General features: G+C 38.1%; 1 protein-coding gene and 1 long non-coding RNA gene across 3 annotated transcripts in view; one reads left to right on the top strand and one right to left on the bottom strand.

The window, feature by feature from the left end:
• The window catches only part of LOC149540041 (uncharacterized), an 80442-nt gene that overhangs the window by 15736 nt on the left and 38639 nt on the right, over nt 1-26067 (bottom strand). The window lies entirely within an intron of this gene.
• Nucleotides 13225-16982, top strand: LOC149540042 (uncharacterized). 2 transcript variants are annotated; one of them, XM_089801232.1, is made up of 7 exons: nt 13225-13498; nt 13690-14344; nt 14484-14716; nt 14832-14984; nt 15133-15533; nt 15671-16076; nt 16211-16982. In XM_089801232.1, exons 2-7 carry the CDS (start codon nt 13722-13724, stop codon nt 16789-16791), a joined length of 2397 nt encoding a protein of 798 aa, XP_089657358.1. In that variant the 5' UTR covers nt 13225-13498; nt 13690-13721; the 3' UTR covers nt 16792-16982. The 2 variants fall into 2 exon arrangements, with proteins under 2 accessions (XP_089657358.1, XP_089657357.1); XM_089801231.1 differs by having other exon boundaries at nt 13225-14344.

The raw sequence follows: 26067 nt of genomic DNA, 5'->3' as shown, positions 1-26067 counted from the left end.
TTGTCCTAAAAAGCATATGAGACCAATCAAATGAAAAGTACCCATGATCTTTGCTATGAAATCCCTAGAAAAACATAATGCAAAGTATGGTGGAAGATCGATCACATAAATGTCTTGAGGTATTGACAAGTTTGGACATGCATGCAAAGTCAAGCTAGCATCTTTAATGAGACCCATTGTATTGACAAAAGATCCATCAAGTTGTACTACCCCTTTCTCCAAAGGCTGATATTTTAACCCTAGTTGGTCTGCTATCTTTTTAGGCATAACTGAACTAGTAGCTTCACTATCAATCATTCAATTGTGGACCAAATTACCACCTATTATCAATGAAATGTAAAAAAGGGGAGGTTTTATATATTTACCTTGTATTCCTTTCTCCTTTTTATTTATGTTGTCAAGGGCGGCAAGCTGATTTATTAATACAACTTTATGAGGATCATGAGTTGTTTGTTTAGGAATGACTTCACCAAACAAAGCTTCCTTTAATAGATCAGTTTGACCCGGTATTGCCAATAAATCCCACATAAGCATTGTAATATTCATTTTTTCATATTCTCCACAATGTTGAAAGGTACATGTGCATGTACCTTTGGCTGAATCATAGCAACAACAAGCTGAATTGGCTGATTTTGTTGTTCTTTGTTGGCATTTGGAGGGTTCTTCTGTGAAACTTGTTGATCGATGGGCCTAGATGATCTGCCAATTGTTGCATTACTTATATTAGTACCCTTGTTGATATTTTCATTGTCAAGTGCTCGATTCCAATTTTTGGTGTAAACAACAATTTGAGGATTATCGCTATTGACACCACAAAAGTCTTATCCTTGCCAATTGAGGAAAGTAGCATCCATAGGCGGTGCATCTTCTTGTTGTTCATATTTAGCTTCAGGTGTATGTTGTGTACTTGTAGCATTTTGAACCATCAAAGCCTAATTTATAACTCCATTGGAACATGTAGCTTGATTACGAGGCTGATTACATGGAAAGCGCCACTCATAATCCGTTGCTAGGTTATTTTGAACAGGTACAATGTCCTTAATAGGATTAGCAACATTAAGGGGTGCTGGATTATAAGGTTTATATGACCTTTGATTTACATTTTGTTTATTTCCAGCATTATACCCTTGATAATTTTGTTTATTCTTAAACTGACTTTGGTTTTGTTGCTGATATCCTTGCTTTTGTTGTTGATATCTTTGATTTTTTTGTTGATACCCTTGATTCATAACAACATTCTAGGCTTGAAATGGCAGCTTTGGTCGGTATTGTTGTTTATTTAGATTTACTAGCTCATTTCCAAAAGTTTGCATCAAACTTTCAATCTTTTGCTGATTGGTCTTTATCTCCTACAACTCTTGAGAAGGTCCTACAATTGTAACTTCTTGGCTAGAAACAATCAAGAATGGATTGAAACATGAATTTGTAAAGGCATATTGGCCTATATATTTGGAAAAATATGCATAGGTGGCAGAGGTTCCACTCGTGTCTAAATGTCTCCAATAGAATATTGGGGGTTCTCCTGCCACCAACTTCCCCCTTGGTGGAACCTCGAAATTGTCGACTGGTACTTGATTAAGGGTTGTGTTTAAAAACAAGCCAATGGCATTGTGCGGCATGAAGAACATCCGATGCTAGAGTCTCATAAACTCCTCCATCCTATCGGCGAGGACCGTGGCCCAATCGTATAGTGTGTCATTCATGATGTGGTTCATGAATGTAATCTACGACAAAGCTATATCCAAGGCCCGACTTGCCCCTGTTAACTTGCTTTTGATGACATCCATGATACATCTCCAGTGGCCCTCCTGAATAAAATCTCTTCGTAGCCCTCTACTCTTAGCACCCTTTACCACCGACTCCATTTCCTCTAGCACGAGATTGCAGCCTACTAATTTCACGCAATATTCTTTTCGTTCATGTGACAACTTGCAGTTCTTCATCTCCACTTTCTAACCTCCTTGGCCAGGAATGCCAAAAACCCTACTGAAATCCTTCGGTTTGAAAGAGACTGTCATATGGTGGTTCTTGTACACAAATGTACTGGTTCTGCTATTCCTATTGTATGATTCTATTATGGTTCGTAAAACCAATTCAAACAACCAAATGGAAAATACTGGAAGTTGTATGGCCCAATGTACTTGTGCTCGTACCAAAATTTGTTTGCTTACCTCTGTGTTTGGAGTTTCTTGCCACCATTTCCGACACTCATTTCCATTCAGTCCTTCAAACTGAACTATGAGGTGTGAGAGGTCAGCCTTCACCTTTTGCTTCTTACTGTTGGATGTTGTTGGCCCTGTAACTTGAATTTTGGAAGCCAAGACTCTCGCATTCTTCTCCATATTTGCCTTCAACTGGTTTTTCCACTGCTTTCTTTTCCCTACGGATTCCATAATAACTGTATCTTGTTTTGTCTTTTAATGTACCCAAAAAAAACGGTTAGGGTTTCTCTAACTCTTTTTCTCTTTTGTCTCCCGTAGCAATGTTTCCCTCGTGAATTGCCTTTGTTGTCCTCCACTTGTCTTTCTTTCTTCCCACGGTTGATGTGCTTGCAATATATTCTTCTCTTTAGCTTCTTTCTTTTCCTTAAATACTTATTTTTCTTTTGGCTTCCTTACCGACATTAATAGTGATTACCGCGGACTACCCTTCTCCATAGTAAATGCTTTGTGGTTGCAGCTCTACACTTAGTGGCTATCTCTTTTCCCTATTCTCTTCTTTTTAACACATGGCTGCGATTTTCCTTTACAACCTTGGCACCTAGCAAAACTTCTTTTTAACACACAGCGGCACTTTTATTTTTTCAGTGGCTTAGTAATTTGTTGTTACGGCTGAGTTTTAACCTGTGACAGAATGTTCCTTGTCTCATCGCTGTTGCGAGATTTTTTAAAAAATGTTTGCTGGTTTTAACAATCATTCATGGGAGTTAAAAAAGTCTACGAGAGTTTATAAGTTACCAGCGGAACACTCACCATAGGACGCGAGTGCCCATGGCCATGTGTTCGCGAGACACTCAGCGTCCGCGGGACACCCCACGTCCACAGAATTCGTGTCCGTGTAATGTTCTATACCTCTGAGAGTGGCATCAGGAATCAATTTAATCAATATTGTGTAGTATGCAATATGTGACGAACAGTGAGAGTGGAGCAACACTATGAAATTGACACTGTACAATGAATACTAGTAGGAATAGCTTAGTCTGTATGGTGGAAGTGAGTGAGTGATGTACAAGGCTGTACAGGATAGCCGGTAGCCATACGGTGGAATTGCTAGAGTGGTCGTACAGAGCAAGAGGTGTAATGAAGATGCTAGGCCGTACGGTGTATGAGAAACTATACGGGATGTAGGAGAAGGCCATACGAACTTTAGAGTGTAGACTGTACAGATTTATGAATGGATTCTGTACGGATTAAGGGACGGAGATGAGAGGGCCGTACAGGTAGCTGGGAAGATGGCCATACAGTTATTTGAAGGCCATACAGAATGTGATGTAGATGGTTGATGTGGTGCACAGAGATATAGTATGGCAAGGGAAAATGCAAGGTAGTTCGGTGACACAATATGTAATGCAATTGCAAATAACTTACAGGTAACCAGATGCCAAAAAGATGCACACTTGTGCCGAATAATATGCCACATACAAAGATATTTTAATTGTCCAGATCCAAGCCAAGTACACAGACGGAATAGGATGAGGGTTGGATCCCACCGAAACTATGCAAGCCAAACAGGGAAGATCTTTCACTTCCGAAATGGGCAATAATTCCGAACTCCAACAAGAATCTGTAGTACAGAGAAAAATAATCCAAAGCATGCCTCCAGACTTCCTACAAGCCGTGCTTAAATACTCATTGAGAGAACCTTTCTGAGGGTGTACAAAGATAGCCGATGGCAACACAAACTACAAAAACAAAATAAAAATGGGTTTGAGATAAAATAAATCAATCGGCCCGTTACAAAGATTAATTTATTATTTGTTTTATAATGGGAACATTATAGTCCTCTCGTCCCAAAATTTGCTTGTCCTCAAGCAAGTGCAATGTCGGGTGTTGCAGGATGTGCTCGCCTTCCCACATTGCGTCGTCCAGTGGTAGGTGTCGCCAACGTACCAAGTATTCCTTCACAGTGCAATTCCCTAGGGTCTTTTCACGCACTTCAAGGATCTCGACAGGTTCTAGAATGAGTTTTCCTTCTTCATTGAGTGGTGGAAGTTCGGTAGCAACTCTGACATTTTGCCCGATGGTTTTCTTCAGACACGAAACATGCAAGACATTATGAATGCGGCTCCCCTTTGGAAGTTCCAATTCGTACGCTATCTCACTAATGTGACAGACCATGCAATAGGGACCATAAAATTGTGGCCTCAATTTCTCCTTCCTTGTTCCCTTTAATGAAGACTGTCGGTATGGTTGGAGCCAAGATAGACCAAATCCCCCACTTCAAAACTCCTCTCTATCCGGTGTATGTCGGTATACATCTTTTGTTGATTTTGTGCCTGTTGTAGGTTTTCTTTCAAACTCCTCAGTATGTCCTCCTCCTCCTGAAGCCAGTCCCTCGCCCTTGGAGTGCGACTATCACCTAGAACTATGTCGATGAAGGAGAGGGGTTTGTACCTGTACAGAGCTTTGAATGATGCCATCCCGATAGATGTGATATGTCGTATTGTACCAATATCCCCCTAGATGGATCCATTTTACCCATGCTTGTTGTTGTGCCAAGACGTAGTTCTGAAGGTAGCCTTCGAGCCATTTGCTCACAATCTCAATTTGACCGTCTGTCTGCGGGTGGTAACTTGTGCTTGGTGATAATTTTGTCCCTGCCATCCAAAACAGTTATGTCCAGAAGATACTAACGAATCGTCCATCCCGATCATTGATGATGTTTCTGGGTAGCCCATGCAAGAAAAATACTTCTCTAAAAAGCAAATCGGCAACTTGAGCAGCCTAGAGGTCCGAGGGGATGACAAACAAATGTGCATACTTTGTCAACCTGTCAACCACTATGAAGATATAGTCCTTTCTGTTCACCTTGGGAAGACCTGTTATGAAGTCCATTGATATACTTTCCCACGTTTGTTCGGGAATTGGCAAAGGCTATAGCAGCCTGACAGGAAGAGTGTGTTCGGACTTGTTCTGTTGGCAGACCATACATTCTCTTACATGCTGCAACACGTCCCCTTTTAGTCCCTTCCATGAAAACCTCTCCCGAAGACTTCTGTAAGTTTTAAGGAAATTGGGGTGTCCAACCAGAGGTGAGTCGTGTACTTCTTTCAAGATCTTCTACTTCAGTTTGGATTCTGGCACCAGGTATATCCGATCTTTATAGTAGATGATATCATCCACCACTCTGTACCAATCATCGTAGATGTGTCCATCCAGTATTTCGCAAGAAAATGTATTCTTGGAATATTTCACTAATAGTTGTGCCTTCCAGTTAGTTGAAATCTGGTTTAGTGAGTAGATGGTGGGTTTTCTAGACAAGGCATCTGCAACAACATTGTTCTTCCCTTTTACATATTCAATGTCGAAATCAAAAAACTGAACTTTGCTTACTCATTTTTGTTGTCGTTCGTTCAAGTCCCGCTGCTCCAGGAAATATCTCAAACTATTGTGATCCGTATGGACGACAAACTTGGCACCTAACAGATACTATCGGAACTAGGTTAGTGCATGTATGATGGCTAACATTTCTTTGTCGTAGATGGAATACAGGCGTTCTACTGGTGTAAGCTTCCTGCTCTCATAGGCGATGGGGTGTCTGTCCTGCATCAAAACCACTCCAATGCCTTCCCTGGACGCATCACATTCTAAAATGAACGGTCAGGGGAAATTAGGCAATGCAAGTACGGGACAATTGCTCATGGCCTTTTTCAACTTATCAAAGGTGAGTTGTGCCTCTTCGTTCCACTGGAATGTCCCCTTCTTTGTTAGATCCATTAAAGGTGCGTTGAGCTGAGAGAATCCTTTAACAAATCTCCTGTAGTAACTGCACAGTCCGAAGAATCCTCACAAATCCGTGAGTGATTTTGGGGGAGGCTAGTAGAGGATAGCCTAAATCTTCTCCTGATGCACTTGAACCCCGTATTTACTGACAACATGCCCCAAGTACAATATATCTATCATACCAAACTTACATTTGGACTGCTTGGCGAACAAGGATTGTTCCTCCATGATACTCAAAACTTCATTCAGATGCTTTAGATGCTCCTCCCATGTCCTGCTATAAATAAGATCATCAAAGAATACCAATAGATACTTACGCAATTGTTTGTTGAAGATGCGGTTCATGCATGACTGAAATGTAGCAGGTGCATTGGTCAATTCAAACGGGATGACCAGGAACTCACAATATCCGTAGTGGCAGCAGAAAGCCTTTTTCTCCACATCTTCCCTCATTCGGATCTAATGGTATCCAGAACAGAGATCTATTTTTGAAAAATAGAACGTGCCATGTAGTTTGTCCAGCAAGCTCATCTATCCTTGGAATGGGATACCTATTCTTTATTTTTTTTGTTCAGTGCGCGATAGTCCACACACATGCGCATCATCCCATCCTTTTTGACCAATACTATGGATGATGCGAACGGGCTAGAACTAGGACAAATCCATCCTTTTCCTAGCAACTCCTAAATCGTCCTTTCAATCTCATCCTTGAATTTCTTGGGGTGGCAGTATGATGTGGTTATTATTGGCTTTGCCCATGATTCCAACTCGATTGTGTGTTCAAACCCCCCGATGAGGTGGTATGCCAAGAGGAATATCCATGAAAACTTTTTCATATCTGCTTAAAATATCCTAAAGTTCATCATCCTATGGAGGTGTTCAATGCCCCTTTATAGTTTCCGCCGAGATGAAACAATGCGCAACCCACGCAAGGTCATCGTGCCGCAAGATTGCCTCCATCCAATGAATAGAAACTTCCTTCGAACCTTCATTAGCCATTCTTCAGAGGACAACCTTTTTTTCGTCAACCACAAAAGTGAAGTCCATCCGCTTGAAACTCTGAGTGTATTCATCAAGGGTCTCCATCCACTATATGCTGAGAATGACTTCCATGTTAGCTAGGTCCACTATGAAGAAGTCCTCCGTCACCATGTGATTCGCCATTGTGATGCTTAACTGAGGAACAAGGTGCATGCAGGGCAAGAAGGTCCCTCCAGCAACCTCGACCTGAAAGCCTACGTGCACTTCCATTGGGAGACTTCTTCGTTTTACCAAGGATGAGTTTATGAAATTCAGAGTAGCTCTACTATCCAACATCACCGTAACCCTTTGTCCTTGAAGGGTACCCCATACATGGAAAACTATGCACCTCGGGCTACCAACCAAGGCAATGGATCCTCCACATTGTACCAAAGCGGCAATTCTCTCCATTCGGTTTAAACTAGCTATGTTGGTGTCATTGTTGGATTGGTTCCTCATCATCGGATACGACCTCGATGTAATGGATCTTCCCCTTCCTAAGGCATTGCTGGCCAGGCTCCCAAGGCCCCTTGCAATTGAAACACAATTTCTTCCTTCAAAGTTCCTGTCGAGAAGCTTCATCCAACGACGACTTCTTGGGCGAAGGCTTGTCCCTCGAAAACGTTGGCAATTTCGGATGTGAGTAACTTCGAGATGAGGATGATGCCGATGACAAGGCCATACTTCATGCCTTACTAATTGCTTCCGACAGGGTAGACGTATTGAATCCCTTCACCCAACCTTTCAGCGATTCTGTCAATCCATCCATGAAGAGCACTACCTACCTTCTTTCAAAAATGTCTGTGACCAGAACAGAAAGTTTCTGAAACTCCGTAATGAACTGATCTACCGATCCAGTTTGCCTTAGTTGTGCCAAATCTTTAAAATTGAGCTCGAGATCTTTTCCATCAAATCGTTCTATCAGTCTCTCCGTGAATTCTGAATAAGTCTTTATTTGATCATGCCCTAATGTGATGGTGTCGCGGTGCCACCACTCGTGCGCAACTCCCTCCAAGTGTAACATGACAAATTTGATTGCTTCTTCGAGCATAGGATTCAACTAGAAGTAGGTATCAGCTTTCATAACCCACGCTTGTGCTGATATGGAACCCGGTCCGTCAAATGGAAACAGATTTACCTTACTCAACTTTCTCCTGAGATCATTGCTAAAGTATCCTCTGTTCCCGCCTCCCGAATATCTCATTCTCAGATCTGCGTAATCTTTGTAGGATATATCTTCTTCGAGGTTTGCATTCTTCCAATCTTCTCTCATCTCTTCGAAAGTTGGTTGTCTCCCTCTGTGTTGTGCCTCCGTCCGTGGTGGAAAAATCGGCATGGAAGGTCGAGAGCGTGTTGGCTGGGGGATTGATTTCCCCGACACCAAGTCTGTGTTACGACCATTTTGTTCTCCAGATATTTTGTTCTCTAACAACTTCTTGAGAGTTTCTTCCATAAGTCGCTGCATGTCAGTGATCTGTGCCTGATTCCTAGCAAGTTCCCTCAGAAGAGCCACAAGTTCGGCAGCGGTCAATTTCTGTTTGTCAGCCATTTGATCAACGAAATGTGTCCTCTTCCGGCTATAAACTCTCATTCACTGTCCACAGGCTGGCAGGATTGCAGAGCTGTGATACGACTGTAATGTTCTATACCTCCAAGAGTGGCATCAGGAATCAATATAATCAATATTGTGTAGTATGCAATATGTGACAGACAGTGAGAGTGAAGCAACACTGTGAAATTGACACTGTACGGTGGATACCAGCAGGAATAGCTCAATCCGTATGGTGGAAGTGAGTGGGTGACGTACAAGGCCGTACAAGATATGTAATAACCCCAACAGGTTATAACTTCTTCAAACACCAAAAATCTTTATACTTCAGTGGTTTGATATTTCGTCAAACACTTTGCAAGCAAGGGTCATCTAACTGATATAACTTTTCAGATTGCTGCAATGACTCTTGTTTCAATTTGCATCAAAGATAATGCTTACAAAAAAAACTCCAATTTGTCTAAACAATGACCTAACATGAATGTGTAACTAATTTTGACAATATTCAATACAAATATGAGACTTAACTACTTGCAATATGCAGCTACAGCAACTAGTGATTATGACAAATACTTTGGATGCAACCTAAGATGGCATTAATGCACTTACAACCAAGTGTCATTAATATAAACACTTAGTATGCAAAATTATAACATTATTTATACCAAAAAGAGAACTTACAGCCAATTGACATTTTGTCAAACAATTGGCATGCAAACTAATAAGCTGATCATCAAACTCTAGGTTTGCAATATAGATAGTCTAAAAAATACAATGCTCTTCAAATTGCAAAATCCTAGCCTTCATTTGATACCAATAATGCCAAATTGCAAACAAAGACAAGTACAATATGAAAATAGTGAAGTGCTGAAGCTATATTTTGTACTCAGCTGAAAACCTACATTTCTTAGAAAATATGCCAAATGAGAAGGGAAGAACCTGATTGTAGATGGCTGCAATAATTTACTTCAATGCTGCCCCTTTTGCTTTGCTTTTTTCCGATCTAATTTTTTCACTTGCTTTTTCCGGATTTGCTTTTTTTGTTTTGCTTTGTCGAACTGCTTTTTTCAAATCCGCTTTTTTGAACTGCTTTTCGGGCCCGCTTTTTCGGCCTACTTTAAAATGGCTTCCTATAATTTCAGACCTGCTAGAAATGACCTCCAATAATTTCGGCTCTGCTAAAATTGCCTCCTGAAATGCTGAAATGCTGAAAATGGCCTTAGGCCCAATGATGCCCTAGCTGAAGTGACTAAAGTATCACCTCCAATTGTGCAACCCTTCAGAAGATATTTCACTTCTTTAGTTATGCAAATCCAAGGGAGTTTTCGTTCCCAAAGATCAACTGACTATCTGAAACCACTTGGCTTCACAATAGACTATGTGACTGAATCACAATTTGATGTCAAGAGAGATAAACAACTGGATGATTAGAATGAAGCCCGGGGTGCCTACTTATTCTTTTTTCTTCCACTTTCTCCAGAAACTTCTAGAACATTATTTTATTTTATCCATTAAGTGACTTTATAAAATATTTTATAATTCAAGTCACTTTATTAAATTAATTAAATATAAAGTTACTTTTTAATATTTATTTATTTGATAACTTTATCAATAATTAACTTAATACCACTCATTTATTTAATTAAAATAATTAATTAGTCATCCTCATAAAATATTCATTATTTTGAATAACATAATTAATTAAATTAATTAAATCAAATTGCCTCCAAAATGGGGACATGACAAGATAGCAAGTAGCCGTACGGTGGAAGTGTTGGAGTGGTCATATGGAGCAAGAGCTATAATGAAGATGCCAGGCCATATGGTGTATGGGAAATCATACAAAATGTAGGAGAAGGTCGTACGGACTGTAGAGTGCAGACTATACGGATTTATGAATGGATTCCGTACGGATTGAGGGAGGGAAATAAGAGGGTCGTACGGGTAGCTGGGAAGATGGTCATACGATTATTTGAAGGCTGTACAGAATGTGATGTAGATGGTTGATGTGGTGCATGGAGATATAGTACGGCAAGGGAAAATACAGAAAAGTTCGGTGACACAATATGAATGCAATTGCAAATAACTTGTAGGTAACCAAATGCCAAAAAGATACACACTTGTGCTGAATAATATGCCACATACAAAGATATTTTAATTGTCTAGATCCGAGCCAAGTACACAGACAGAATAGGGTGAGGGTAGGATCCCACCGAAACCGCGCAAGCCAAATAGGGAAGATCTTTCACTTCGGAAATGGCAAACAATTCCAAACTCCAACAGGAATTCGCAGTACAAAGAAAAATAATCCAAAGCATGCCTCCAGACTTCCTACAAGCCGTGCTTAAATACCCATTAGATAAACCTTTCCGAGGGTGTACAAAGATAGCCGACGGCAACACAAACTGTGAAAACAAAATAAAAATGGGTCCGAGATAAAATAAATCAATCAGCCTGTTACAAAGATTAATTTATTATTTGTTTTATAACGGGAACATTACAGTCCGCGAGACTCGCTTTACATTTTTTTTTTAAAAAAAATCAATTTTCTTTAAATTTTCTTTTTAATTAATTAATTAATTTTTTTTACTTAACTTGGTTTGATTGGGTGATTATTACTTACTTCGCCTCCTTGTCGCTCCTGGTAAATTTTTAGCTTCAATCCATTGATGGCCTCAAAAATCTCGCGCCCATCCAAGGTCCACAGTTTGATGAATCCATTGTCACCGACTTGTCTCACTTTATATGGTCCCAGCCACTTAACCTTGAATTTACCAAGTTTTATTTTGTTGCGGCCATTGTACCGAAGCACAAGTTGGCCTGGCTAGAACCTCATCCTTTTCAAATGTTTGTCGTGCCACGCTTTCCGATGGATCTGCACCACTTCAGTTGCCCATTGTGTTGTTAATCTGGGCTCATCCAATTTGTTCAATTGGTATAGGTATTCTCGTAAACTCTCCATATCTCCCAGTCTATTGTCAATTGCAAGCTTGGGACCATGAATTCGGCTGGTACAACTTCTTGACCAAACATCAACTGGAATGGTGTTTGTCCCATTGTGACTTTAAAGGTGTTATGATAGGCCCACAATGTTGAAGGTAGCTTCTCCTCCCAGTCGACCTGTTCGACACTACAAGATTTGTATATGATGCCCACTAGAATTTTATTTGTGGCCTCCACCTAGCCATTAGCCCGTGGATAGCAGGGACTTGACAACGAGTGAAATTTTTTGAACTCTATCGTTAATAAACTAATCACGTGGTTAACAAAGTGACCTCTATCACTTGTCAACTGGATAGGTATACCATACCATCTGATAATTTGTTCATACAAAAACTTAGCCGTATTGATTGCAGAATTATCAGACAATGCTAGTGCTTCTACCCATTTTGTAAGATACTCTGTCGCTTCCACTATGTATCGGCAACACCTGGCCCTACTCGCCTTTAGGGGACTAACAAAGTGTAGTCTCCAATGTTCAAACAACTCTTGGGCATGAAACGGGTTCAATGGGATGAAATCCCTCTTTAGCGATTTGCCATCTCTCTGGCATGTGTTGCAACTCAACACCCATTCTCGTGTGTCATTGTAAAGAGAGGGCCACCATAATCCAGCTAGCAAAACCTTCTGTTTTGTTGTGTCAAGTTCCATGTGGCCACCTGTCGGTCCTTCATGTGCTTCCCCTAGCACATTTTGCACTTCTTCCTCCATTACACATCGCCGCAATATTTGATCAGGAACCATCTTATAGAGGAGACCATTTATTAACTGAAAAGTCTGGCTTCTGAGAACTAGCTTCTGGCATTTGCCAGGCGGCATTTCTCTAGGAAATTGGGACGTGGACAAGTACTCTCTGATAGATTTGTACCATTCTGGAAGAATGGCAATTCTAAATAGATGTGCATTTGGAAAGTCGTCATTGACCCCTTCTGGCGGCTCCCCAGACTTGATTCGAGAGAGCTGATCAAAAATGACGACTCTTCCTTGGTCGCACGATGATGGTGAAGGTAAATTCATGTAGCAACAACAACCATCTATTGATTCTTCCTTGGATGATTGGTTTATTTACCAGGTACATCAACGCTTGGTGATCCACATAAAAGGTAAATGGTTAGCCAACAGGTAATGTCTAAACTTTTGCACCGAGTACACCATCCCAAGAGCCTCCCTTTTAGTGGTACTATAATTTCTCTCGGCTTTTGACAATAGCCGACTTGCAAAATACACTGGTTGATCCAGACCATGATCCCCAATCTACACCAATGTCGCACCAATAGCGAAATTTGATGCATCCACATTCATGTGGAACTCCTTGTCCCAGTTTGGGTACACCAATATGGGCATTCCCAACAATCTATTCTTTAGTTTTGAGAAGGCGGTCTCCTGCTCGGACGTCCACATGTATGGTTCTCCTTTTCTTGTCAGCTTGATGAGGGGCAGAGCAATTCTAGCATAGTTCTTTATAAACCGCCTATAATACCCAATGTGCCCGAGAAAGGACTTTACTCCAGATCATAGTTCCAAAAATCGCCATGAAATCGCCGAAATCGCCGAAATCGCGATAAGATTCATGGCTCCCGATTTTTTTGGAATCGGAAATCGCTGGTGGCGATTTTTTCGCATGAATCGCCTGAATCGCCAAAATCGGCGATTCATGGAAAAAATCGCCAGAATCGCCATCGGGTATCGCCAGAAATCGGCCGCGGTAGCAAGGATAGAAAGTTCAATTTTTTAAAAAAAACACATGTTTTATTTGCTTTCTAAGTTGACTTTCCTCTTTGTTATAACCCTAAAGAGCCTTCTATTTGCTTAGTATGAGTAGAAGAGAGGAAGAGTGAGAGAGAAGAAGAGAAAAGAGAATCCATAGGTTTCCAACCGGCAAGAAGGAAGAGCACCAAAGAGATCAGAAGTCCATTTGGGGAGGCCATAAATTGCACTGGGAGCATTAAGGAGTCAATATCAACACTCCTCAACTCATTTGCAAGAGGTAAGTGTTGGTTTTTTTTTTGCATGTTAGTGTAGTATGCATTTTTTGTTAAATTTTTTTAGTGTTCATTTGCAAATCTTGAATGTTTTTTATTTTTAGTTTTACTAAATTGCAAACTAGGGTTTGTTGTTTTGTAGTTTTTGTTTATTAGTTGCAAACTTTGATTTTTTACATGAATTTTTTTATTGCAGCAGCCCTTTGCTTTCATTTTCCAATTTCCACAATGGGTAAAAAAGATGAATGCTGGAAATATAATGAAGAGTTTCCTGGGAGAACCAAATATCAAACAAAATGTATATTTTGCAAAGAAAAAATAAATTCGGGAGGTATCTATAGATTGAAATACCACATTGCTGGCATACCTGGCCATGATGTCACAGTTTGCACTCAACAAACCGCTGAGGCAAAACGCTCTTGTTTAGTGGCATTAGAAAAAATTGAACAAGACAAGTTGACTAAGAAAATGCAACTTGAAGGGTTAAGAGGTATTGGCTCCCGTGCTCCCACATCCGCAACCGCATCTACATCTGCAAGTGCATCTGCATCAGCTTCCGCATCCGTAGGTTGTGTTGGGGAGGGTTCTTCTAGGCCTCCTTTTCATCCTAGTGCTAGTGCTCATGTGAGTGTTAGTGGTAGTCGGTCTCATACTGAGACAGAGTCCAACACCAACCTATTGCGGCCTAGAGTGCGGAAAAGTAGAATGGATAGTTACTTTGTGCCCCGCACTACTCCTGGCTCCCAACCCACGCTTGAGGGCATGGGTTTGAACAAGGAGATTCATGATGCTGCCAGAAAAGAGATTTGCAAATTCTGGTACTTTTGCAACATTCCATTTATTGCAGCCAGGTAATTGATTCTTTTTTCTTTGTTATCTTCAAAGTTAAAGTTAAAAGTAAAAGTAAAACTTTAATTATATCTACTTGTTTTATGATTTTAGTTTTTGACATCTAAATTTCTAATCAATATCATTATCTATTTGTGACAGGACTCCTTATTGGCAGAACATGATAGATGCAGTTGCCATTTGTGGTCCGGGGTTTAAAGCCCCAACTGAGGCTGAGTTGAGTGGATACCTCCTGGAGGAAATGGTTGAGGATATGAGGCATGAGCTTGAGGACAACCGAAAGGAGTGGATCGAAAAGGGTTGCACCATCATGACTGATGGTTGGACAGATAGGAGGGGAAGAACACTCCTCAATTTTCTTGTATCCTGTGGAGGTGATTGATCATTCTACTTTCCTACATACATAATTTTGAATCGTGATTGACTATTTCAAATTTTGATTTGTTGATTGCTAATAGTAATTATAATTCGTTGTTTTGTTACTTGTAGGATATACCATGTTCCTCAAATCCATTGATGCTTCTGCTCATGTAAAAAACGCCACATACTTATGTGAGGTTATTGAGGAAGTTATAGCAGAGGTGGGGGAACAACATGTGGTGCAAGTGGTGACGGATAATGCAGCAAGTTATGTTGCTGCAGGTAAACTTTTAACTTTTTAAGTTTTGAAAATAAATTTATTTGAATTTTGAACTTTTTCTAATTCTAACTTAGAATTTCTAAGTTTCCTAAGTTCTAAGTTCTAACATGTTTGAAATTTGAATTTCTAATTATCTTAAAATTGTTGTAGGCAAACTTTTGATGGAGAGGCACCCCACCATATTTTGGTCCCCTTGTGCAGCACACTGCCTTGACCTCATGTTGGAGGAAATTGGCAAACTTGAGTGGGTCAAGTCATGTGTGGAAAGGGCAAAAAACATATGTAAGTTTATTTATAATCATTCATTTGTCCTTAGCACAATGAGGAAGTACACAGGAGACAAAGAGTTAGCTCGTCCAGGGATCACGAGGTTTGCCTCGAATTTCATCACCTTGCAGTCCTTGTTGACATCAAGGAATGATTTGAGGAGCATGTTTGTTGGGCGGGAGTGGATTTCATCTTCCTATGCTACGACCACTGCAGGGATAGATGTGGTGGATTGCATATTTGATGATGATGGTTTTTGGAAACCTGCTAGAGAAATACTTAAGGTAATTTTATTGCAATTTAACATTTAATATTTTACAGTTTACTATGCTAATTGTTTAATGATTTAGTTTTACCTTATATTATTGAATTATTCTATGTTTAAGTTTTGACTCAAATTTTTGTTTTACTTTATATGTAGGCCACTGAGCCTCTTGTATCTCTCCTACGAACTGCTGATGGGGAGAAGCCCTCTATGGGCTACATATATGAGGGCATGGATAGGGCCAAGGAGGCCATTAAAGCTCAGTATGCAGGAGTGCAGGAGAAGTATGCCCCTATTTGGGACATCATTGATAGGAGATGGCAGAATCAGCTCCACAGACCCATCCATGCAGCAGCTTACTTTTTGAATTCGGCATTTCGTTTCCGTCCTGACTTCAAGGCGGATGAGGAGGTTCTCACCGGATTATATACAGTGATCCAGAGGTTGAGTACTGATGAGGATAGCAGTGCTGCAATTATTGAGCTTGATAAGTTCAATAATAAAGAAGGGCCACTTTTCTCTAGCAGGGTAGCCATAGATGCTCGGGAAACAATACAGCCAGGTAAAAATTAAATAATATATTCAATGTTCATGAATCTAGATTCTAAACTTAAAGTTGATTATGTAATTTTAGAGTTAACTTGTAATTTGTAATTTGTAAATGAGACTAATTATTTTTATTTTCCCTTATTTCAGATAGATGGTGGCAAATGTTTGGGGCCACAACCCCAAAACTTCAAAAAATTGCCATTCGTATTCTGAGTCAGCCAAGCAGCGCTTCTGGATGTGAGCGCAGTTGGTTCATGTTCGAGCACATCCACTCGAAGAGGAGAAACAGGTTGACAGTGCAGAGGTTGAATGATCTTGTCTTCGTTCATTACAACCTCCGTCTTAGGATCAGACAGATTTTGGGCACTGACTCCTCTCCGATCATTCTGGAGGAGATTGATCCAGAATCAGAGTGGCTCACAGAGGTTGTAGATCCAGTCTTCACTGAGGAAGACCGTGCGTGGATTGACCAGGTGGATATAGAGGCTGAGGCAGCTAGAGCACGTTCTTCAGGCATTGGTAGACGCACACGTGCACGCACAGACACAGGCCCTAGCGACATTCGTGAGCCCATCTTATATGCGGGAGATATGGCTCGACAGTCCTCTAGGACCTACATTAGACGCCTTGCTACTAGGCAGACTGGATACTCAAAGGCTGAGGCTGAGGCTGTAGCCGAGCTTGAGGATGATGTTGAGGATGATGATGACTATGAGCCTGAGGCTTGAGCTGGAGCCTTGTTTTTATATTTTGTTTACAGATATTGATACTGAATCATTGATAGACATATGTTTCAAAGTTTCAAACTTTCATGGATCTTCATCTTAGATTCTTACATAAATTTATGATTTGATGTCTTATGGATCATCTTACATACATTCTATGATTTAAATCATTATGATCATTTGATTTCTATTTACTTCAGCTAGCCTACAATTTACATTTTAGAATCTTAGATAACATAGTTACGTATGTGATGGATTTTATGTTTCATGTTTATGTATGTTAAGTTTTAACTTCTATTTGATGATGTTATAGTGTGCTTAAGTTATATTCAATAAAGGGTGCATGAAATAAGTTTTAAATTGTTAAAATCTTTAAATTTAACGGGTTTTTTCAAATTTGCCGATTCATCGCCGATTCATTGCCGATTCACGATTCGATTCGACCTTGCCGATTCCGATCCGATTCCGATTCACGTTTCTTTGCTCCAGATACGTCTGTCAGGGCTTCCATTTCTCCTATGACCCTTACTTTATCTAAGTCGATCTTTAATCCCGTCTTGCAGACAATATGCCCAAGTAATTTCCCCTGGGGAACCATGAACTGACATTTCTTTGGATTTAATGCTAGCCTCGCCTGTCGACACCTCTCCATACATTCTTGAAGTGCCTTTAAATAGGTGTCTTGTCCACTAAAAATAGACCAATCATCCAAAAATGCGCGGAAGTTGCCGATCGACATTTTGTCAAATATATGCAAAATGATCCTCTAGAACGTGGTGGGTGCATTACACAATCTGAATGGCATTTGATTGTACGCATACACCCCATCCTCCACCATAAAAGTAGTCTTTAGTTTGTCTTCCTCCACAATAGAAATCTGGCTATAGCTAGAAAATCCATCCATTAAAGAGTGCATCTCATATCCGGCTAGTTCTTCCAGAATCGTGTCGGTAAATGGAATTGGAAAAGGATCTTTTATTGTTACCGCATTGAGGCACCGAAAGTCCACATATATTTGGATTTGGATCCTGTCCTTCATCGATATCACTATTGGTGACACCCACTCGCTTGTTTGAACTTTGAATATTATGTCAGCCTCCAGCATGCACTGTATCTCCTCTACACGGGTGGCGTAGTTTTTCATCATGTACAGGTGTTTTCTCACAGGAATGGCTCCCAGTACTAACTGGATGCAATGGACACACATCTTTGATGGGATTCCCTTCAAATCTTTGTGAGTCCATGCAAATACATCCTTGTATTCCACAAAAATTTTGAATGTCACGGCCTTCAGTACCGGATTCCAATCATCTGCCAAAGTGCTCCAAAAAAATGCTCTTCCCCCAGATTGAAGAAAAAAATTACAAACAAACTAGGGTTTGTGTCTCCGAATTGCGGCTTCAAAAATCCTTCAGCCAAGAAGCAGCAAGGAGGCTCTGATACCATGTAGAAGTTGATGAAAGCCAACTTCACAGCTCGCCAAGATCACCTGCATGCAAATAACCTATTGAAGGGAAACCAAAGGAGGAAGTGGAGCTTGGAGAAACTAAACGAACTGAGAGAAAAGATATTGCAACAATGAAAAATGTATTGCTATACAATTTGCCTTGAAAATTGAGTTATGAAATACAATGGGAGAGCCCGAATATAAAGGCCTCAAGGAGACTTCTAGAACAAGTTAGAAGATGCTAGGAGATAAGAATGACAACTAAGCATACGTCCACAAAAGGTGGAATGTCCTCAATCAACGTGACGAGATAAGAATGATTTAGACAGGAACAAACTCTCATGTTGTCGACAACTCCTAGACTACAACTAATAAATAAATGCATTAACCTAAGTAAACTTAAGTAAAATCGTAAATAATAATTATTTACACTAACAATTTTAACATCCATTTGATGAACGTTCCATCCATTGGATTCTTCAATAGCCAAGATAGTTCTAATTGAAGTGTATCTAGCAACTGGAGCAAATGTTTCTTCATAATTAATACCTTCTTTCTGAGAGAAACCTCATGCTACAAATCTGGCTTTGTACTTTTCAATGTTGTTGTCAGATACATGCTTGATTTTGAATAGCCACTTAGAAGAAACAATTGATTTTTTTTAAGTTTTGGGTACAACATCCCAGACATCATTTTTGAATATAGAATTATATTCTTCAATCATTGCTTATTTTCAAGGTTGGCTTGATAAGGCTTCTTCAACATTTGAAGGTTCTGCTTTTATAAGCTCAATTAATAATGCAACATAACATAATTGGTTTCTTGTTCTTTTACTTTCTCGAATTACATCATTAGGTTCAACACTATTCTCTTCTATCATTTTCCTAGTCCAAAGTGGTCTCTTTTTATTGTTAACATTTTTAGAATCCTCAAGATTTGATGTAGTGGTAGACGAGGGTTCAATATCACTCTCTCAATTTCTACTGTGCAATTTTCATCTATTTTAGAGACAATTTTGTAGGAGATTCATCTCTGTTTTTAGAAAGAGTGAATACAATATCTTCTTCAAATTTCACATCTCTACTAATTTCAATTGTTCTTTGCCCTGGAATAAAAACCCTGTAGCTTTTGGTTGTTTCACTATATCCAATGAGTATCCCCTTCTTTCCAGATGGTTCTAGTTTTGTTTTTTCTCTTTAGGAATGTGAATATAAACAAGACACCCGAATATTCTCAGGTGACTTAGATTTGGTTTAATACCCGTAAATACTTCTTCAAGAGTGGTGTTCTCTAATACTGAGTGTGGACATCTATTCTGAATGTAAACTGCAGTGTTAGATGCTTTGGCCTAGAAAGAAGTATGAGTGTTTTGATTGTGCATCATTGCTTTGGCTGATTCAATAATTGATCCATTTTTACGTTCTACAACTCCATTTTGATGACAATTATATGGTACAAAAAACTCCCTCTTAATCCCAACAGTAATGCAAAAGTCATTAAAAATTTCATATATTTATTCACCTCCATTATTCAATCTTAGTATTTTTATTTTCTTTCCTGTTTGGTTTTCAACTAGAGCTTTGAATTCCTTGAATTTTGATAATACTGCAACTAATTAATTATGTTTTAGGAAGTAGATTCAAGTTTTTCTAGAATAGTCATCAATAAAAATTACATAGAAGAGACACACATTTAAAGAAGGCCAGACATAAGACCACAAAGGTCAGTATGGATAAGTTCAAGAATAGATTTTGATTTGTGAACACTTTTAGGAAATGAGTGCTTAATATTTTTGCCTAAGGCACATCCATTGCAGATACTTAAGTGATCAGTTTTGAGACTAGGTAATCTTTTTACAATTTTTCCTATAGATGATAATGCACGATAGTGAAGATGACCTAACCTCCTATGCCAAATTTCGGTAGAATTTGAAATTTCATGACTTAGGGCTAAATTTTGATTATTACAAAGTTTATATAGACTTTCGTCTATGAATCCAATAGAAATAGATTTCCTAATATTAGAGTTCTTTGACCAAGATAGAACTTTGTCCTCTTGAAAGGTGACTCTAAATCCTTGATCAGCAAGGCCAAAAATAAAGACCAAATTCCTTTTTATAGCAAGTACATATAAAACATTTTTAGTTGGAGAGTAACTCCTGAATATAGGTGAATTGAGCAAGAGCCAATACTTTTGATCGGATGAGTAGAATTATCTCAAATGGTGACTTCTTTTGAGGAGTATTATGAAAATCTATCAAATTTGTCTCTAAAACGTGTTAATTTTAGGATCTCTGATAGAATGTAAACTATAATATCAAAATAGATCAATTGCAACTTTACTTGATATCTTATACTTTAGAAAGGATGAAGCAAACCTGTTATATGTCGAGATGCTCCACTGTCTACACTCCAAGTGTTTTTGTTTGAGTTTAATTCACTTGAAAGAGCTAAATAAAATGATAAGTTCTCTTTTCCTTCATTCTCTACTTTCTCTTCTTTGATTTCTGCTACGGTTGCTTGAATTTTCTTTTGTTCAGGGCAGAAGTTGTGTGAGTGACCAAGTTTGTCACATTTGAAACATTTTAATTTAGACCAATCTCATTTCTTATATGGTTTGTCAAATTCCTTCTTATTATGTTTGAATTTTCTTTTCTTGTTAAAATTTTCATTAAGAGCTTGAATGTCTCCCTCTTGATTTATACTTAGTCCTCTTGAGACTAATCTTGCTTCTTCCTATGTGCATTCATTTTTTAATAATTCAAATTTGGGAAGCTGAGGTCGGGAGCTTAGACCTCGAATAAATGTTTCCCAAGATAGAGAAAGTCCTCTTAATGCTATCATGCTAAGTTCTTTGTCATCAACTCGATTTTCAATTGCTACAAGTTGATCTTTTAATTCAGAAATTAATTCCCCATTATTCATCTTTATGTATAGTAGATATTGTTTTAGAGTTAATAGTCTACTAGTATTGTTGATTTCGAATGTGTCTTTAATAGTAGAGAACATCTCAAATGCAGTCTTAACATTGGATATAGAAGGAAGAATGTGATCTTTCACAGTCTATAATAATCTTCATAGCTTTGTTGTTGTGTCTTTTCCATGTTGTTTTATTTGGATCATTTTCAGGCATGGATTTGTTTCATTATATGTATTCTTCTAAATTCCATGTCTCTTAATATTATCATGACTCGAATTTTCCATGATGAAAAGTTTGAAGCTCCCTCAAGTCTATCCTCTAACCTTACATGATTAACCATTTTGATTTGAGGATATAATTTAAATTTTATAAATCTGAGATTTTAGACTTAATTCTATATAATAGAGCTTCTTATCGGAATGGCTCTAATACCATGTTAATTTTAGGATCTCTGATAGAATGTAAACTATTATATCAAATTAGAACAATTGCAACTTTATTTGATATCTTATACTTTAGAAAGGATGAAGCAAACCTGTGACTTTATATATCAAATAATGCAATCTTTAGATTTGGTTGCTGTCCAGTAATCTTCAGAATTGATCAGCAATAGAGTATCTGCAATGTTAGTTGAATATACTGTAGAGAGGAGAATTAGATCGCTAGGACCTGTATTGATATTTAACCCAGCGATCTCTTTGTTGTATGTATATTAAAACAAATAGTCACGTCTCTATAGAGACATGACTCTACGTGACCAAAGGTCATGCCTCTACTTAAGCATGACTACTACTAACAAAACATAATGATCACCGTATAACATGCACTTTGTAATTGCCGACATATATGGAAGTTATTAGTTAATTGGTCGCAAATAAAAAGCCCCCATAACCTTCAAGATATAAAGCCGATACACATGTAATATACTTTGTGAATAATTAAAGACATTTATATATATATATATTTCAATTAGTAAATGAACAAAATTCATTAAATCATAATTTCAAGTATGCAATATTACTTCAGCCGATGCTATACATCAACAAGTCAAAGTAATACTATCTAAATCTATTATGCTCTAATATATACATATATATACACACACATGATAATATGCATACGTATATATGTACAAATATGTATGTATATAAAATATAACAAGACTTGATTCAGACCGTGCCTGTATTACTGATTTTGCAAATTCACATTGGTTTATTGCCATTATTGATATTACTGTTGTCACCGATTCACATCGGGTTACTATCATTGTTGATATCATAACATTATTATCTCCGATCAAGGATTGGGCTCCATTTATATTGCCATCGATATACACATTAAGTATTGTTATCAAATATGTTTATTGGGCATGATTAATCACCGGTTGTTTATGTTAAACTAATGTTTGGTTGTGACCACGTAGGGTCATGACCCTAAGTGGCCAAAGGCCACTTAGAGCCATGCCCCTATGGGAACATAACCTTTCACTTTGTATAAATATTTACTCTCATCAATGGACAAGGCAATATGAAAGACATAACATACTTGCAGTCCCAAAATCGACAGAGCAACATTGCAGATTATTAATACATTCTTGTCAGCGTTTAGCATTCTAGACACAACACTTTAGGAGCATTCTAAAGGTAATCACCTACAACATACAAGCAATACAAAGCAAGTAATGTCTGATATAAATCTGATATTCTTTCTATCAGAGGTCCAATAAACCAACATGGTATCAAAGCCATTCTAATAAGAAATTTTATTCAATATATATATATATATATATATAATTTCAGACTTTACCATTTTTAATCTTCTTTGAAAATCAAAATGGTTAACCACATGAGGTTAGAAGATAGATTGGAGGGGGCATCAAATTTCTCTTCATGAAAAATTTGTGTCATAATAATCCTAAGAGAAATGGAATTAGAAGAGTATGTAGAATCAAATAAAAACTATTTTGGAAAATGATCTAGACAAAACAACGTGGAAAAGGCACAACAATAAAGCCATGAAAATTATTATAGACTCCATTGAGGATCATATTCTCCCGTCTATTTCTAGTCTCTCTACAGCATTTGAAATAAATAATACTAGCAGGTTGCTAACATTAAAACAAGATTTATTATACATAAAAATGAATAGTCGAGAAACTATCACTTCCTATTTTCTAAGAATCTTTGAACTAAAAGATCAACTTGCTACAATTTGAAGTCAAGTTGATGATAAAGAACTTACCATGACTGCCCTAAGGGGACTTTCTCTATCTTGGGAAACTTATATTCGAGGACTAAGCTCTCGACCTGAACTTCATAAATTTGAATTACTCAAAAATGAATGCACTCAAAAGGAATCAAGATTATTCTCAAGGGGGATAAGCTTAAATCAAGAGGGAGACATTCATGCACTTCAAGTAAGCTCCAACAGGAAAGGAAAATTCAATCAAAATAGGAGAGAATCCAACAAACCTTATAAGAAAAGAGATTGGTCAAAAGTGAGATTTTTAAATGCGACAAAATTGGTCACTCTCATAATGTCTGACCTAAACAAAAGAGAATTCAAGCTGCACTAGCAGAAATAAAAGAGGAAAAGGAGGAAGTAGAAGAAACTCATGCATTTTATCTAACACTCTCCAGTAAGTTAAACTCAAACTAAAACACTTGGATCATAGACAGTGGAGAATCTTGACATATAACAAGTTTTAGAGACAAATTTGAAGACTTCTCAGAATGCAACTCAGAAGAGGTAACCATTGGGAATAACTCCACTCATCCAATTAAAGGTATTGGGTCTTGTTCCATTCATCTAAACTCAAGCATTACCCTTCAACTTAATAATGTTTTATGTACCTGGAATTAAAAGAAATCTAGTCTCCATATCTGGCATTTCTAATCAAGGATATAGAATCGCTTTTCAAGAAGACAGAGTTCTGTCTTGGCCTAAAAATGCTAACATCAAGAAAGCCATCACTATTGGTGTTAGAGATGGGAGCTTATATAAACTTTGTAATCAACAAAATTTTGCACTAAGTCATGAAATCACAGAGTCTACAGAAATCTGGCATAGGAGATTAGGTCACCTACATTTCCAAGCATTGTCAACTATAGGAAAAATTGTCAAAGGGTTACCTAATCTAAAATCAGATCACTTAGGTGTTTACAAAGGTTGTACCCTAGGTAAAAATGTCAAGAAAACCTTTTCCAAAATTGTTCATAAATCAAAAGCAATATTGGAACTCATTCATTTTGACCTATGTGGTCCTATGTCTGTACCCTTTCTAAATGGGTGCCTCTATTACGTAATCTTTATTGATGATTATTCTAGGAGAACTTGGCTCTATTTCCTAAAACAAAAGGAATCTAGTGAAGTGCTCTCAAAATTCAAAGAATTCAAAGCCCTAGTAGAAAATCAGTCAGGAAAGAAAATTAAAATCTTAAGATCAGATAATGGAGGAGAGTAGACCTCTGAAATTTTAAAAGATTTCTACGTTACTGTTGGGATTAAGAGGGAATTTTTTGTACCTTATAATCCTCAATAGAATGGAGTTGCAGAACGTAAAAATAGATCAATTTTCGAATCAACCAAAGCTATGATGCATGATCAAAACCTTCATACTTCGTTCTAGGCTTAAGCATCTAATACTGTTGTTTACATTCAAAATTGATGTCCGCACTCAGTCTTGGAAAATAACCACTCCAAAGAAGTATTTACAAGCATCAAATCCGATCCAAGTCACCTAAGGATATTTGGGTGTTCAGTCTATGTGCACATTCCTAAAGAAAAGAGAACAAAGCTGGAACCATCTGGGAAGAAAGGAATTCTCATCGAGTACAGTGAAAATTCCAAAAGTTACAGAGTCTATATTCCAAGTCAGAAAACAATTGAAATTAGCAGGGATGTTAAATTTGAAGAAGACGTTGCCTTCAACCTCTCTAAAAATTATGATGAGCTATTCACAGAACCTACCACCAAAACAAATGAAGATCATCTAATAGAGAATGAGAGGGAGAGTGATACTCATCTTGTTAAAACTATAACTTCGATCATCATATGGATTTGACTGTGCAAATCACACAGACCTTATCTTTCATATAATACCTTATGATGGCTTATAACTACATTGCTCCTTGACTAGGCATGATCGGTGATTTTCTAGATGATTGTGTGTTAGCACTTACCTTAACTAATTTTAGTTATACTTGTTTGTTAAAACAATATCTCCTTGGGCATCAATTAGGAGAATGCAATGATTGGGCTGACATAGGGTCATGTCCCTTCAAGGGACATGCCCTTTGGTTAAGATATTTATACAAGGTGTGATTGTAGTTAAAGGACACAAAAGAAGAATAAGTTTGCTCCTTTAAGCAATTCTGCCTATACTCGAATACTTGTTGAGACAAATACATTTTAAAATAACAATTGATATTGACATCAAGGAAGATCAAGAACAGAAAACAATATAGAAGTTACTATCAAAGTCTGATCACATAAATTTGCAGAAACTTTACATGGTATCAGAGCTCTGGTAGTCGAACCTAAGCTTTGCAAATTAAATAATCAGACTTGATATATATCTAGCATCATTCTTTTATCTTTAATGGCATACACAATCAGACCCGAGGATAGGCTTGATGAGAAAGAACACTTTGATGCTTGAAATTTTAGAATCATGATGATTCTTGAAGAAAATGATGTAACACAATTTGTTGATTCAGCATCCAAACAACCTATTGTTGAACCTAATAAAACTATCTCGAATAAAGGAAATAGGAAAGCCATGTAGATTATACTAGATGGAGTGAAAAATGAAATAGTACCCATGCTAACAAAACATCAAACAACATTTCATATGATGAATGCAGTATCAAATGCATATGAGGTCAACAATGCAACTAGAGTCCTCACACTAA

Source organism: Cupressus sempervirens, chromosome 9 (assembly GCF_028749045.1).
Source record: "Cupressus sempervirens isolate cs-2001-9-10 chromosome 9, ASM2874904v1, whole genome shotgun sequence".
NCBI classification, from domain to species: Eukaryota; Viridiplantae; Streptophyta; class Pinopsida; order Cupressales; family Cupressaceae; genus Cupressus; species Cupressus sempervirens.
The sequence above is the reverse complement of the archived record's forward strand: the minus strand, read 5'-3'. Positions and strand labels throughout refer to the sequence as shown.